The sequence below is a fragment of the Cryptomeria japonica genome, chromosome 9 (assembly GCF_030272615.1).
Source record: "Cryptomeria japonica chromosome 9, Sugi_1.0, whole genome shotgun sequence".
NCBI lineage: Eukaryota > Viridiplantae > Streptophyta > Pinopsida > Cupressales > Cupressaceae > Cryptomeria > Cryptomeria japonica.
Window position 1 is genome coordinate 400,344,611 of NC_081413.1, and position 17,343 is coordinate 400,361,953.

The 17,343-nt window shown below is 37.3% G+C and overlaps 1 protein-coding gene across 5 annotated transcripts in view; it reads left to right on the forward strand.

The window, feature by feature from the left end:
• The window catches only part of LOC131073111 (uncharacterized), a 269,602-nt gene extending 256,040 nt beyond the window's left edge, over positions 1-13,562 (forward strand). For 4 of the 5 annotated variants that reach the window (XM_058009495.2, XM_059211076.1, XM_058009502.2 and 1 more), the window contains exons 14-17: positions 12,537-12,596; positions 12,700-12,768; positions 12,869-12,922; positions 13,161-13,562. In XM_058009495.2, coding sequence (XP_057865478.2) covers positions 12,537-12,596; positions 12,700-12,768; positions 12,869-12,922; positions 13,161-13,238 — 261 coding nt within the window. In that variant the 3' untranslated portion in view covers positions 13,239-13,562. Of the gene's footprint in view, positions 1-12,536; positions 12,597-12,699; positions 12,770-12,868; positions 12,923-13,160 lie in introns of those variants that run through there. The other variant, XR_009112830.2, reaches the window with a different exon arrangement.
• The last annotated feature ends 3,781 nt before the right edge of the window (positions 13,563-17,343 follow it).

Sequence of the window (17,343 nt, forward strand, 5' to 3'; positions counted from 1 at the left end):
GCCGACATGATGCATTGTAAAGACTCATATATGTATGAGAACTTATAGGTCATTTTGATATAAAAAATAATACAGAATAGAAAAAAGGCAATTATGTAATAGATCATAGAAGATAGGTTATGTGAGCGAATATCATTTGCCGGCAAGGTTTTTGGTTATGGTTTCTGACTGAGCTTAAACCAGTACTGAATCAAGCATTGTAGATGCCATTTTGAGCAGTACATTGTCTTGGATTTAATTATCCATTTTGTAGTCAGTGAGACTCTTTCATTGAGTAGTGAGTTCTAGGCTGTTGGCCTTCTTGCATGTGCAGGCCCCTATTGTAAGTAATACTTATTCATATTGGCCAGTGAGTAAATATTGTGGGTCACAAATCCCACCGAGGTTTTTCCCTTACCGAGTTTCCTTGCCAAAATATCTTGTGTTATGGTGTACATTTATGCTGTCTCTGTTATTTCTCTTTGCTGCATTATTACTTGTTTATTGGTACATTAATTTGGGTTGCAAAGTTATAAATAAGTTCAAATATTCCATTAACCGGTTAGACATTGATTCAGCCCTCCCTCTCAGTGTCTTTGGGACTGTCATTGCATCTAACAATTGGTATTAGAGCTTGGTCCTCTATTTGCAAAAGCCTAACAACTTGAGGAAGATTCTGAAACCGGTACCCATGGAGAGTTTGAGAAAGGAATTGGAAGGAGCTCTTGAAGATTTTGATGCAGAAAAATTGAAGAATATCAAACTTGAAGATGATCTGAAGACTGCCCAGGAATTCATTAAAGGACTTCAGGAGAACCTGGTTATAGCACAAAACAAGAGGAAGGAACTTCATGAGCGAATGCAGAAACATGATGATGAAAAGGAAACTCTTAGAGATATTGCAGAGAAGTTGAGGCAAGAGAACACTAACATGAAGAATGAAATGCAAAATCTAACCATGAGGCTATGTAAGGATATTGAAGATAGGAAGAAGAATGAAGAAGACTTGACTAGGAGACTTAATGATGGAGCAAATGAAAATCTGAGACTTTGTCATGAAAATGATATGCTAAAGACAGATCTGATTCACATGCAACATGATAAAGATAAGCTTATGAGACAAGTTGGCATTCTGGAAAATGAGTTGATCACTGCAAATGAATACAAAGACAAATTCAAGAAAAGTTCAGAAAGGCTTGATGACATGCTGAAAAGACAAAAACCTGATGGAGATGCAATTGGACTTGGATTTGAACATGGAGAAAGTTCCGGGACTGCAAACAATCAAGATCACAACAAACCGGTAAGACAACCTAATGCTTATAAATTTAATGGGAAATGTTTTAATTGCATCAAATTTGGTCATAGAGCAAATCAGTGCAGATTTAGAAATAATTAGAATACAAATTTACCCACTGGTCAATGTTCCAAATGCAATGAAGTTGGTCATAACTGAGAAAATTGCAGAATGAATGTGAAATGCTATGTTTGTGGTAGATTTGGACATTTATCTAATCAATGCAGAACACAAACTGGTCAAGGATATGGAAAAGCTATTCAGAGGAATAATGTAACTTGTTATGCATGTAACAAGATTGGACATATTGCAAAATTTTGTAGAAGCAAGACTATACCGGAGAACAATAAAGGATCTAATGAGAAGGGAAAAGAAAAAGTAAACGAAATAAAGCAAGAATTTTCAAAACAATGGATTAAGAAGAGAGATCAGAGAATTGATGAATCTGTCTCTGCACCAGTAGAACAGAGTAATCGTCCACCGGTAGGAGATTCTTCATCTGACTAAGGAATAATCCTTAAGGGGTATGCCAGCAAATTGAAAATCATGCATTCTACCCTCGGTTGATGGTAAGAAGTTATATTTCTTCTTTATCGGCAGATATGTTAAGATTTCACTTAACCGACAAGCATTTAATGCGGTTGTCGGAGAACATTTTGGTTATAAAGCACCGGATAACCCTCATTTCAATACACCAAGCATCCAAGCATTCAAAGAGAGCGCGAATTGAGCAAAGGCATTTTAAAGGCGAAGCAGCAAAGATCTTTTAGGGCATTCAAAGATTTCACAAGTCAAAAGGTATTTATCTTTCGCAATGGCATCTTCATCCTCTGTACCTGAATTCATTGCAAACCCTACTGTGGTAGAGAATATTAAGCCCCCTAGACCTGTGTTTAAAATTATTCTTGAGATTGCTAAGCAAGATGATTCCATCAGAGCCTTTTCGAAGATTCCGAAGGGAGTTGCTTTTGCCGAAGACCCGAGGGTTTATATTCACTGCAACATAGAGAATTTAGGGTCTGGTGATTTGAAAAACATCCACAAAGATGTTATAACTGATGAAAAAGGTTTAGTCAAGCCGGAGCATAAGATTGTTGAGGATTTAGGATTTGTTGAAATTCTAAACATTCCTGAATTTTCGGATGAGACAGTTTGTCTTGTACTGAGCAGGGTTCATGGGGAGTTTATGTGGCTAGACTTTGTTTTTAAAATCACTAAGGAAGCAATCAAGGCAATTACTGGTTTACCCTCAACCGGTACTAGGCCCGACAAAAAGAAGAAGATACCAAACAAGGGTGTTATGGACCTGTTGATGTGTTTTTTATGCACATGCAAACACAGAATAAAATACCGAAGTATCTTATCCTCTCTTGAACAAAGTTCCCGACTGCTGAAGATCTTGCTGAAGGATCAGTCGGAGTAACTCCAAGGTTCTGTTATGTAGGATCTCTACGTGTGGATAAGCTCTTTGTGGTATGATGTGATTTTGTTGGAATCACAAGGGGACTTACACTTGACGACCTAAACGTCTGATTTGCTAGAATCACAGGTCCTATTAACTAACTGGAAGACAAACAAATGACAAAAGATGCAGGGTTCAGGACGTCTACTCTACTACCTAGAATGCGAGAAGATGGATGAACGACTAGGTGGAGTCCTACTGGGCTGGGTCTCACCATCAAGTTGAACAATTCAACACCAACTCAGTGCGATCTTCTGGGGGATGCTTCAAATATATTCAAATCGGACACCATCAGATACTGATCATCATTCAAGTTAATGTATGAACAATAGACGTGTGATGACTTGAGATTAAGCTCATTTTATGCCAGTTGACCATGCAGGGTGCACTTACAATCAGTAAGAGGCTAGTGATATGGATTAGACGGATTCCACACAGGTGCATTCAACGACTTCTTTCATTCAATTTAATTATCTATCATCTAAAATGAAGATTCAACAAGAGACCATGCATATTGCAACGAAACGACATGTTTCACCATATCTTCAATGAAAAAGAAGCCTTTACAATTAAGGCAACAATGTCTTGTCTTCTCTTCCTAGTCTACTCTAATTGCTATTCTATCTGCTATTCTACGACTATCAACTATTTTCTCCCTATTGTCTATTAGCTAACCATTGACTAACTATTCGCCTTTACAAATGAGGAGCCAGGGCTTATATAGTGCCCTCAATACAATTCAATGGCTCAGATCAACCTGAGATCAATGGTTGAGATTTTACAATGAAAACCCTAATTAGGGTTTGTTACAACCAACTCAATTCTGACCAATGAAATAATTGCATTATTTGGACACGTCTTCTTTGGAATATTCGACCAATGGATAACCGGGGTAGGTACATCGAAGTTTGTGCCATCTATGATGAGTCAGGTACATTGAATCTGCACCCGTTGAGGTGGACCAATCCGACTGGAGGAGTGATGACTGGGATGCCACCTTGGCTGACACTTGCAACTTGGTAGATATTCAATTTGATGATGCTGAGAAGCTAACTTGAGTTAACTCTTCTGGAACTGTCTGCTTCTTCAATGAACCCTTTCTTTAACCTCCTTTGTCTTTGATGTGCAGGATGGATGGTGTACCTTTCCTTCAAATGCTGGACTGGAAGAGGTCGTCCCTGATGATGCTGGACCAGAGAAGGCTGTCCTTGTTGATGCTGGACTGGAGAAGGCTGTCCTTGTTTTGGCTTGATCTTCTTTCATCTGCAAAAACAAATCAAAAGATGATTAAGGACATAATAAATTCATTTCAACATAGTATTTCACACCTTAAATCATCAACAAAAGATATTAAAATGAAGTTAGTTCAAGACTCTTTCTAGGGACAGGACCTCTCCAGAATTTCGCTCTAGACCCTTTGGAAGGGTCAGGAGTGAAATTCTCATTTTAGCTCAAAATTCACACTTTTGAAGGTCAAACATCTTTCCAAGGCATTCCAAATAGCTTCTCTCACCCTAGTCTAGGCTTGACTTAGCACAAAATTTGGAGGATAAGATGGTTTTTAGAATTTTTGCTCTGGACCCTTTGGAAGGGTCAGGAGCGAAAATCTTGTTTTAGGCTCATTCCTCCATCATTTCAACTTGAATCCACCTCCAAGACTAAGGACACATTGCCTCACTCCTAAGTAGGCCATAAAAATCAAAATTTTGACTTGTCTTGCAAAGAAAGTAGGTGATCCTAAGATTTTCGCTCTGGACCCTTTGGAAGGGTCAGGAGCGAAATCCTTGGTTTGGGCTAATTTCCATCATTTTTCAACACCAATTAACTTCAAAAGGCAAGAACATGTCTCCTCGCACCCATCCAAGCCATGAAAACCTAACGTTTGACTAGACTTGCAAGGAAAATAGGTGGTTTTAAGATTTTCGCTCTGGACCCTTTGGAAGAGTCAGGAGCGAAAATCACTTTTTGGCTCAATTCCTTCAAGTTTGATAATCATTGCTAAGTCAAAGTCATTCCTGAGGACCTCTCCCATCAAAACTCGCCCTAGTCAGTACTTGGCTTGGCACAAAATTGGGAAAAAAGGTGATTTTTGAGAAAATTCGCTCTGGACCCTTTGGAAGGGTCAGGAGCGAATTTTTTGTGTTGAGCTCATTTCTTCATATTTGATGACTCTTGACAATTCAAGGACATGCCTAAGGACACCTCTAATCTTGACCCACACTAGACTTGGCATAAATTTGAGGGAAGAGATAGGTTTTGCACAATTTCGCCCTGGACCCTTTGGAAGGGTCAGGAGCGAATTTCATGATTTGCTTGTTTATCCTCATTCAATTCCATTCTTTTCACTTTGTTTACTTGGACTCTTATCCTTGGATCCCTCTCCCATGCTTGCAACATTTCGCTTGACCTCAAAGTGACTAGAAAAGAGAATTTCGCTAGAAATCATGGCCAAGGACAAGACCTATAATGAATTTCGCCCTGGACCGTCTGGAAGGGTCAGGAGCGAAATTCTTCCTCTAGCCCAAAATCATCATTTTTTGAGACAAAAACCCATTCAAGGGCAATCTTAAGGGCTTCTATCATCCTTGTCTAGGCCTAACTTGGCACAAATGTGAAAGGAATAGGTGGATTTAGGATTTTCGCTCTGGACCCTTCGGAAGGGTCAGGAGCGAAAATCTCATTCTTGACTTGATCCTTCATCTTTTCACCTCCAATCTTCTCTAGAAGGTAACTAAACATCATTCTCATGCAAGGAACAAAGTCTTAAGCCCAAGCAAGGTCAAAAAGGTAGGCTTGTAAGGAATTTCGCTCTAGACCCTTTGGAAGGGTTAGGAGCGAAATTCACCTTCTTGGCTAGAATCCTTCATTTTTTCAAGGCTTTCAAACATTTCCAAAGTCCAAACATGTCCACACTTCCCTTCAAGATGCCTTGCAACTCAAAATTTGGTCAAACTAGGAAGGAAATGAGCCTTAGGAGGATTTTCGCTTTGGACCCTTTGGAAGGGTCAGGAGCGAAATTCACCATTTGGGTTTGATTGTTCATTTTTTAAACTTCAATTTTCTCCTGGAGGCAAATATAGATCGTTTTCCATCAAAGGAGCAAGGTTTCAAGCCAAAACAAGGGAGCAAAAAAGGTTTATGATGAATTTCGCTTTGGACCCTTTGGAAGGGTCAGGAGCGAAATTCACTTTTTGGCTAAAATCTTCATCTTTCAAAGTGTCCAACTCCCTCCCAAGGCAAGAACATACCAATTTATCCTACATCACGCCAACACCTAGCCAAAACAAAGAAAGGAAATAAGAGCTACAAGGATTTTCGCTCTGGACCCTTTGGAAGGGTCAGGAGCGAAAATCATGATTTGACCTTGATTCTTGCTTTTTTCAACTCTAATTTTCTTTGGGAGGCAAACATAGACTACTCTCCTTTCATCTCCATCTTGGTCTTGACTTTAGCAAAGGGGAAAATGAGTATTTTCAAGAATTTCGCTCTGGACCCTTTGGAAGGGTCAAGAGCGAAATTTCTATTCTAGGCTCAATTCACCTTCAAACTGACTTGACTTTGTCTTAGACTCGATCCTAGATCCATTTCCTTCCATATCCTTGCAAACTTGCTTGACCACTCTGACTTAGGCGAGATCTTGAGTCTTTGGTGAGTTTTCGCTCTGGACCCTTTGGAAGGGTCAGGAGCGAATTTTGACATTTTAGCCTCTTCGTCAGGATTATTTTATGGAATATAACATTTAAGTATATTATACTTTAAGTTATATTCCATATATACTTCCAGGATGTTTGAGAGTGGTTTCGGACCTCCAGGAGTTATATTGCAAAATCTAGTTTTTGGAGGATTCTTCAGTTTTCTAGACTTAGTCAAATTTCAGGATCAGGACATTCCAGACAGCGCCAAATTTCAGGATCAGTGCATTCCAGACTTAGCCAAATTTCAGGGCATTTGAAGATCAGGATGACATTCCAGACTTCATCACTCACCAACTTGACCTAGCTCGGACCTTCAAGAATGATACTCACTCACCAAGCAAGACACAATTAGTAACAAGAGCAAAACCAGGCCCTAAGGAAGACTCTCAAAGAAACCCTAATTCTGGGGCCCTGTGGACTCACCTTGGCTCAAGCAAAGCCTGCAATCCAACGATCCCCTCGACAGCACTCATCCTGCAAAGGCTAACAGACAAAACCCTAAAAGACCTAGAAAACAAACCCTAGAAAGCAAAAAGCAGGGGTACCCATTTGCAATGGGGCGATGTGTGAATACGTCACAACAGGACCTAACTGAAGCTTCATTTAACAACAGATCTCTTAGGGTTAGTGATATCACTAATGCAAATGTGAAATATGTGAGCATGGTATTTGGATACAGAGTTACTCATGCAAATAGGTTAAATTCTGTTTCTAGCTTGTGTATACATAGTGCATATGAAATGGTTAAGAACAATGCTAAAATTGACATTTGTGAGTGGCTTAAAGATGAACTGCTAGATAACTTGGAAAAGATTAAGGGTGATAAGAAGGGAACATTCCGTTTTGGGAATCTACTTGTGTGTTTAATGCTTTACTTCACAAAGGAGATAACCCGACATTGGTCACAAGGACTTTGCATATGACATCCCTGTTGGTAGACAGATCATGGAAGCTATTAGCGACATAGTTGCTAACAGTGATGACATGGTAAAAGCCTATTTCAAAAACATTCAAACCAAGATGAAGGCTAGAGAAAGGATACCGCAGAGTATTGTGGATAAGTATGACAAGCAAATATGTTTTGTGATCAAAAGAGATGAAACATGGATGGAAGTTGTTACTCCTAGAACTGTTTGGATAATAGAGATGGGACATGAAGTAGATCTGAATATTCTTGAAGCTTATGCAAAGACACTTCTTGATGCACCAAGGGAACCTTCTGAAGAAATTTTTGGCAGTGCTAACACTATTGAGAGTGTTGTTTCGATGCAGAAGCAGAGAAAAAGAAGAGAAAAATTCATCAGAGATGCATCCAAAATGGCTAAAGAAAAAGAAAATGTGATGAACTTAAGTGGTATTTCTGCTAGTGAACTGGAAGGATTGGAACCGGTAGCTCATGTTTCACCAGTGGTCACTTCTTCTGATACAGACAGTGATAAGGCAGCAGAGTTCAGAAGAGTTGAAAGGAAGAAGAGGAAACCTTCACTGGTACCTTCTCCTTCTCCTTCTCCCAAAAGGACAAGAACATTAAGGAAGAAACGATAGGCTGTAAGAGAGCCTAAGAAGAAATTAACTCCAAAGAAGAAACAACAACCTAAGGCACTAGATATCCTTACACCGGAGGAATTGATCAATGAAATAACACAAGAAGGTAATCTTAGCAATGTGAATAAATTTTATCATTCTTTCAAGGATTCTGACAAGGAGACAATAGAGGAAAGCATTATTTTGCATCTTGACATCTACAAGAAAGTTTTGATTGAGGTTGTAGATGATCTGCCAAATGACTTATATTTGAGATTAGAGGCTAAAAGAATGTTAGTGATGGAACTGGATAAAAAGTTAAAGGTTGAAGTATTATTGGCAGTTCACCCTGTTAATTCCAGGGAAGAGATTGATGAACTGATTGCTGAAGCCAACCGGTCAGTTTTTGTGAGTGGTCACCGGTAGGATAGTCTAATGGCTGGGAGAGTGAAAGAAATAACAGATGAAACTGCTAACAAATGGGACATATTTTTTGTTGAAAAAGAAAAGAAAGAAGAAAGGGATAGACAAAAAATGGATAAGTCTTTTGCAAAGGTATATCAGAAAGATAAAAGTAAAGGTAAAATTGGTAGTGTACCTGTTATAAAGGTAAACGATAACCTTTCTCCACCAGCACAGGACACCCCACCAGTAACTTCAGGGACATCAATACATACTGATAGTCAACTGGAAAAAAAGGCTGAAGAAATAACATATGATGATACTAATCCGGATTCTGAAATTCTTTTTACCATGAATGTAGATACACAAGATTTTAATATTGTTATGGATAAAGATAATTCAGAGGTTAAGACAGCTGATGCTACTAATGTTGAGATCTTTGAGTCACTGGTTATCACTGCTGACTCTCAAAACATTGAAATACCGGCGGAAGCTAAGAAACCTGACACTGAGAAACCAGCAGAAGCAGAGGTACATACACAGAGTGAGAAACCGGCAGCAACTGTAAATAAAGAGGTAATAAGTGATGGAAACAAGGAAGAAATTGTTAAGGTAATTGGTCTAGTGTCTAATGAAAAGAAAGTTATTACAAAACCTAGCACATCCACTATAGATTTCAGACCTACAAATGTAACTAATGTACTTTTAGATTCAATAAGGAGGATCACAGATTGCAACACCTTAGCATTTAAGGCCATTGATGATACATTGCCTATTTTGAAAATGATTGCACCGACATGTAAGATAGATCATATTGATGGTTCTTTGGGTAAATTGGACGCATTGTCCAAATTTATTGCTTCAAATGTTCTAACTGTAGATAAGGTTAATGAAGAAACTATTAAGGAAAGGCTGAATAAAGAAAAAGGTGAATTCTTTGACAAAACTATCAAGGACTATACTAACCATATTGATTCCTTATTACCGGTACTTAGTTCCACAATTTTGGAGTACAAAGAATTATATAAGGAAGCCTGCAAGCCTCACCACCTGACTGAAGACATTTGATGAGGAGATTAAGAAAACACAAAAGGAGATAGATGACATAGCAGATAATATGATAGGTTCTTCAAAACTTACCTCAATTTCTGAACAAGAAATGGTAGTCTTTGATTCTTTTTGACATCCTTTCTCATTGATGCCAAAGGGGGAGTAGTATGGAGAAAAATGCACAGAAGAAATCACTTGCTTAGGGGGAGCACACTCTTTTTTGGGGATCAATTTTGGACTTCATTTTTGGATTTTTCTCATGAGTGTTGCCATCAATGCCAAAGGGGGAGATTATTGGCATTCTACACTCTAATGAGAATGGTTGATGTTGTCATCGATGGCAAGCAACTGGTAACAGGATTCTACAGGTTCACCGGCAACACAGACATCATCTACCGGCACCGGCAGGCACAACAAGTTCATTCATCGGCATCTAGTTTACATCAGCAATAAAGCATACCGACACTCAGGCCGACATGAGACAAAGTTTTGTTTATATGAATTGTATTGTAATGTAATTAATTATCTGTAAGCCAACATGATGCATTGTAAAGACTCATATATGTATGAGATCTTATAGGTCATTTTGATATAGAAAATAATACAGAATAGAAAAAAGGCGATTATGTAATAGATCATAGAAGATAGGTTATGTGAGCGAATATCATTCGCCGGCAAGGTTTTTGGTTATGGTTTCTTCGCCGGCAAGGTTTTTGGTTATGGTTTCTGACTGAACTTAAACCGGTATTGAATCAAGCATTGCAGATGCTATTTTGAGCAGTACATTGTCTTGGATTTAATTATCCATTTTGTAGTCAGTGAGACTCTTTCATTGAGCAGTGAGCTCTAGGCTGTTGGCCTTCCTGCATGTGCAGGGCCCTATTGTAAGTAATATTTATTCATATTGGCCAGTGAGTAAACATTGTGGGTCACAAATCCCACCGAGGTTTTTCCCTTACCGAGTTTCCTCACCAAAATATCTTGTGTTAGGGTGTGCATTTATGTTGTCTCTGTTATTTCTCTTTGCTGCATTATTACTTGTTTACCGGTACATGAATTTGGGTTGCAAAGTTATAAATAAGTTCAAATATTCCATTAACCGGTTAGACACTGATTCACCCCCCCTTCTCAGTGTCTTTGGGACTGTCATTGCATCTAACAGAGAATAATATCATCCATTGAAGAATTCATAGGTTGGTGCCTATCAAATAAGAGATTGGTGTCTCTTACCGAGTTGGTGCTCAGTTGTGGGAGTTGGTGCTTCCAGTGGGTTGGTGCTCACAAACAAACTTAGGGGTTGGTGCCTACAAACATTGTAAGATAACAATTATATAAAAGCATTAATTTGGCGTGGTTTTCTCCCATTTGGGTTTCCACGTAAAACATTGTGTTGTTATGTTCTTACTATGTGCATGATTGTTGGAATCTAGTGAATAAATACTATCATTGTTGATAAAAGTTTAAATTGGTAAAAATAGTTGTTATACTGATTCACCCTTGCCTCTCCCCCACCCCTCCTCTCAGTATAACCTTGTGCTCTTCCATGATGGTTGCAAGAAATGTAAGCCTTCCATGGAGTGGGGGATGGATTGCGTAATTGGCCACACTCCTAAAACTATTGGTTTATAGATGGTGTATGGGATCAAATATTTGTTTGAGTATTTTTTATTGAAGGTAATAGCTTTGGTATAGTGGAGTAGTCACAACTTTTTTTCATTTCGATTGTATGTGATACTCATCTATCAATATGCAGTCTTGTGCTAACTATTGTGTAGGATTAATTCATGCTCTCTCTAGTTATTGACATGGTGTGTTGCGGGCTCCATGTATATGGACTTTATACAATTTGATGGAAATTGTGCATCTTCTATGTGAACTTGTATATATCTCTGGACTTTATACATCAATATTATGAATCTGGTTTCCTTGTGGGGTAAAGACCTAAACTATTGTACCCAAATATACCACTTTTTTGTTGTGTTTATAGTTTTTCCCAAGTAGTTAAGTGTTCATTCATTTGTATACTTAGGTACGTGATAGGCAATTATCCATTCGGGAGAAGCATCCAACTATATGGGCTAGGCATTTGTCTGTACGAGATAGGCATTCCTCTATCCATTTAGGATGGGTATATGCTTTGGCCAAAGTCTTAAAGTCATTAGATTAATTTGGGTCTTGAGTCACTCACTGAAGAGTACACTCCCCTATTGGGAGTGTACTAAGGTTACCATCTTTTAGGAGTATATTTAAATATATATTTATTAAATATAAGCTTGATGTCCACATCAAAATTTGGCTTAAAGCCTCACAAGGTTGAGCAATCCATCCAAGATTTGCTTGACTATACAATGAATATGTTTTATATGACAATTTATCTTAGTGATTTCACTCTTAGGTTCTATCGAGTGATCCACTTGAATGGATAATTAAAATACATGTTTAAGATTATAATACTTTTCTTGGATACTTCCCCAACCCTCTACTTGAACACCTGCATATTAGGAACCTCCATTGTTCACCAAACTACCGACATACAACACTTTCAAATGGGATCAAGGTATAATATATATGTAGTTTCATCTTCTAAACTATGTTTGATGTGAAATGTTTAAGGTTTTTGTATTTTATGTTTATTTTTTCTCTACTTTATGGTTTCTTACAAGAAAGGGATGTCTTGACATCTCTAGGATGGAAGACCATCCTATCCCCAGAAATATCTCCCTAATTGGGGAGATGTCCTAGGGATGTGTCCTGAAAAGGACAGACAATGTGGAGATTCCATCCCCTCCCCCTAGTCCCCAGGATGTCCCAACTAGGGGACTTCAGAATAGCCTTGAAGACATGTCTCTGGGATACACTGTTTATGACATCTACAGCCTAGAAAAGTCCACTTGTAGTTGCTATGATATAGTTGTGCAGTAGCAGAGGCAATCTGTTTGGTTTTGTTCTCCATAAACTTTGAAGTAAAAGTTTCATGTTGCAGTGGTTTTTTGTCTGGAAATTTATTTGTGCTTCTTTTCAAATTATATATATTTCATATTAGTTATCTTCTTTCCCTTCCAGTATATTTATGCATATGTCTATGCTTTATTGATATAAAGGTTTTGGGCATATACTCAATGTTCAGGTGTGGATAAACCTTGGTCCTCTTTTATACCACTTTGCAGATGTATATGCCCCTGAAGATGTGAGTAGTGTGTGCAGTTTGTTTTCAACATGATATAATATGTATTTCTTTTGGGACAATTGTAAAATAGTTCATTGATTGGCATATACTTAACAATTTTCAGGAGATGTCTATAGAACTCAGTTTGGAAGATGTCAAAAGGATAGCATTTCATTATGGATTTGAGCTGGAGGTTATACTCTAATTTCTTTCTGCTGAACTAGGTTATAGTTATGGGTACATTTTCATTATTGATTTTACTAATAGGTTAGTTCCTGCATGATTTTTAACAGACAGAGAAAACTATCGAGACAACTTACACTGCGAATTTCAGATCCATGATGCAAGTAAGTTCAGTCTTAACATTAATCATTAGGCATTTCTTTCTATATGATATGGTTGCAGAATTTTTCTGTAGTAAATCTATCTCCACTTATAGGGGTTAGTAATATTGAAAATCTGTTTGTCTAAATTCCACTGGCTTTATACTTAACTTCCATCACACACTCTCAGGTAAATGCTGCAAAATTGAGTAGTAATAGATGTTTATTTTTTAACTACTTTTCATGTGATATTCAATTTCAGAATCGCTACTTTGCTGCTTTCTGGACAATGATAAAGAGGGGTTCAAGTGCTAAATGTGTTACTGCAAAAGCAACATGATAAAGGGTTTGCTGTTGACATGCCAGGGATTGTTTAGATGCTTGTTTAGTTGTTATAGTTTTTCCAGGAGTGGCATTGTTAATTATACCTTTTGATATGTAGGTTGGAGTACAAATTCATAACTGAATATGCAAATCAATTAATTTTTCAATTCTTTGCATTTGTCTGGCTGGGATAATTCCCAAACTTGTACTTTGCCATATGCAATAAAGTGATTTTGGGAAAGCTCTCTACATATGCCATTGCAAAGGTGGATATTCCAATTGCAGGCCATTACATTTCTCTGAAAATTTTCGACAAATAATCCTATTTCTTTTTTCTATATTTAAAGCAACAGTAAGATCCACTTGCACAAACCATAGATCTTATTGTTATTTTGAGATCAAATTCTGATAGCTAATATATCCTCCATGTTTCAGTTTAAGATCAAAATCTCCTATTGTCAGCATTTCTTAAAATTCCTTTAATTTCTTTTAGATCATAATTGTCATATACTCAGTCTGGTCATAGCTGTAATTACTTGAGTGATCTTTGATTTTGATTTAGATAATCAAATTCACATTTCTCAACAAAAATGTAGTTTGTTGTACACTGTTATTATTTAATAATTAGTATCAATGTTCCACATGGACCTATTTTACTAAAAAAAAGAGCCATTTGGGGGAGAGGCTCTTCCCTGTGACTCAAGGATGGGGATGACTGCCACCTCTCCACTCCTTACAGGTGAGAGATGTCCCTACAGAAGTGAGTATCATCCTAGGTGCAGCCCCAACCCCAAAAAGGTATGTTGGTGGGAATCCTTGACATCCCTTGTATGGCCAAGAGAGCCAAGAGACACAGACATTTTGTGACTAACTTGGGGATGTCAGGGAATCCCCATTCCTATCAATTTTTTTTTGTCATGATAATGATTTTGATTTGTGTAGAATTTTTAAAAAACAGACTACATGGCATGCACAAACGGTTGACCTTGGAAGAAAAAAGGAAATTTATATGGTATTGGAGACAGAGTAGACTATTGAAAGTAGAGCAATTATCATTGTTTTTGTTTACTTGGATGCAGACTCGTCTATCTTAGCTCTAGGAAGTTGGTAATCCGAATATTTATTGATTCCTTTGTCTTGGAGACATTTGGTTGAGTAAAGAGTGGATGAGTTAGTGAGGGGGTGGTGTTATGCTCGTTCACAATATGATCCATTTTGCCAACAACAAAATAGGGACCCCCTCTTTTTAACTTTCGTTTGTGTTGGTGGATACAAGTAAAAATCTCAAGATTTCTTGTTCAAGATCTATTGTCCTCATAACGGTCTAAATCTCGTCATAAATAGTTAGAGCTCTTTAAACTAGCTAAGGTTGCCTTTTGTACTTTTGCAAAATTTGAAGTGTGCAAGTTTTTCATTAATGGGTTTTGATGTTCCATTTAGATGAAAATGTTTGTTTTGCAAGACCTATTTAGTTTATTGTGTCTTCATTCGTGTTAATCTAGTCACATTTGTCCTTCTTGTGCAAATTCTATGTGCTATTGAATTACACCTAAGTAAACTTGTTTGGTTCACTTGACCTATCTCACATAGGAAGTTAGACAAGGTTACTCGTGTATACATGTTGTAGACACATAAAAGTTTTCCTCATACCCATCTTATTAATTAATTGGATATTAATGTTTAAATCATTAAAATTCATTAATTTATTAAATCGTTTTCATCAATTCATTAAATCATTATTCTTCCTCCATTTTAACTATTAAATCTTTGCATTTATCTATTTAGTAATCTCTATAATATCTTCATCCTTTCACAAAACCATCTTCTATTTATTCCCTTCTTCCTCCCCTAATTGCATTCATTTAATTAATGTGGGATAATGCTCATCTCTAACTACCTCATTTAATCACACATTTCTCGCACCATGAGTTTCTCCCATGAGGATTCCTATTTAAAGTCATTTGCCCCTCTCATTTGTCTCTCGCTTATTGAAATCTTGTTGTCGTAACGTAGTTTTGTTGCATACTCACCTTTTATTCTCGAATCATTTCCGTCCTTTCATAGCTTCTTGTGCATTATCTTAAAATCTGAGAACAAAATCAATAGTGTGCAAGATCATGACAGGTAGGAAAGCAATGGAGTTAAATTTCTGATTGAATGCATGTGTGCTAGATTAGTACTTTTGTTTGTTTTATTTTTATTACATGTTCTCCATTGTTGGATGTTGGATTCAGTTCTTGAGTCTTTGGCTAGTTGAGCTGTTGAGACCAAGAAACAAATTTATATCCCTCATCTACACATGTCAGTTGGGTTTTCTCGTAAATTGTTTGACCTATGTGGAAATGCAAGTTCCAACTGCCCTTGTGTCAACTAGACCTTAGGATGTAGTTTGCTTAGAATAGTTTGCACATCATACCTGGACGACAACATGTTATCATGCTGATTTTGTCCATTTCACTCTAAATTTATCGATGCCACATTGACGTTAGCCCATATAATTTATTTTAAAGATCTATCCTCAATTAGGCATGCTGATATCATCATTATCGCTAATGATGTCATCATTGGAAAACTCTATCGGAATCACACCTTTTACATTTTTATGTCTAGTTCACTTGGCTTTGTTCGCATGGTAAAATCTTGCAATCATGGAAAAGGGGCATCCAAGGGAACTTGATGTTGATAAAAGTGTTGCATGTTTAGTTTAACATGGATCTTTTGCATGAATTTGGTCTTTTTGAAATCTCATGTACCTTCAACATTAAATGTAGACCTACCATCTTGAACGTTAAATATTCCTACCTTTGTTGGGGCAAAATCAATGAAGACATTTTCACTTAAACAAAACTTAGTAATAAATCATTGAATCGTAAGTGCTATGGTGATTAGTGAAATTATTAGTAGGTAAAAGAATTTGAGAGCTAATAGTAGTAGAGATTCTTGATCGATTGGCTTAATATGTAATGACTAGGTGTAGACATCATTTTCTTGGTTAACGAAGAGAGGTTTGACTCAATAAATTGTGAATACAAGTATATATCCACATACTCTATCATTTGTGATCAATTCATTGATATTTCATGGTAATTAAATTTCTTTTGAAGTGTTGCATGCATTATATCGTGAAAATAACCCAAATTTCTATAGAATGGCTTGTAATGCAAACTCAATCAAATTTTCCCTAGCCTTTAAATTCCTACCTTTAGATGGTAATATAGGACTTTATCTCTCCACATGATAAATGACATCTAGCGGAAGAAAGGTGAAAGAAGAATTTTGGGGGATGTTCTTGCGCTCGCAAATCAAATAAGGTTATGGAAAAATCAGCAACACAAATTAGGGGTTACATGATCCAAATTGGATAGTATGGGTAGAGAATATTATGTTGAACAAATTAGACAAAGTGGGAACTATCCTTGTCGCTATGCACTGCCCTGAATTGATATTGAGCTCACATACCCCAAGGAGGATGTTACAAGAATTACCAATAGAAATGATTCAAATTATGATGACTTTACGTTGAATAAGAGAAGAGTTTGTATGGCTTAGGTGCAAGCAAGATAGGGGAACATTGAACTTGTCGTGGCACACAACATAGGTGACACTCACTACTAGTAGACAACTAGATGCATGTTCTTCTATACCAAAGAAGACATTGGTGACAAACACTATACAAAAGGAAAAAGATGAAGGCAAAGCCAAATAGGGGGAGGTGGCTAAATGTGATAAGGGCAAGAAATTACCTCCTAGTCCTTCTAAAGGAGTAAAAATTGTAGAGGCAAGAGAGAAGGTTTCACCACCAAGAGGTCATTCGGCCCAAGCATTGCCACCTATACCTAAAATTTAAATTGCTATGCCCTCCCTAGTGGATTTATCAAAAGTAGTTAAGGAAGAATATAGTATGGATCGAGATAATTCATCATGGACCCGACAAGAAGTAAATAAATTAGAAGCCCAAATTATAGGAACAATAGATGATTTGATCAAATACACCAACATGTAATTACCCTTAGAGGTAGAAGAGTATAACATAAGATAGAACTTGTTGGTGAACACCAAGGAGAGGTTCAAATTGAATCTCCTCAAAAGAAGCAAGTGGAGGAGCATGCAAGTGAAAGAGA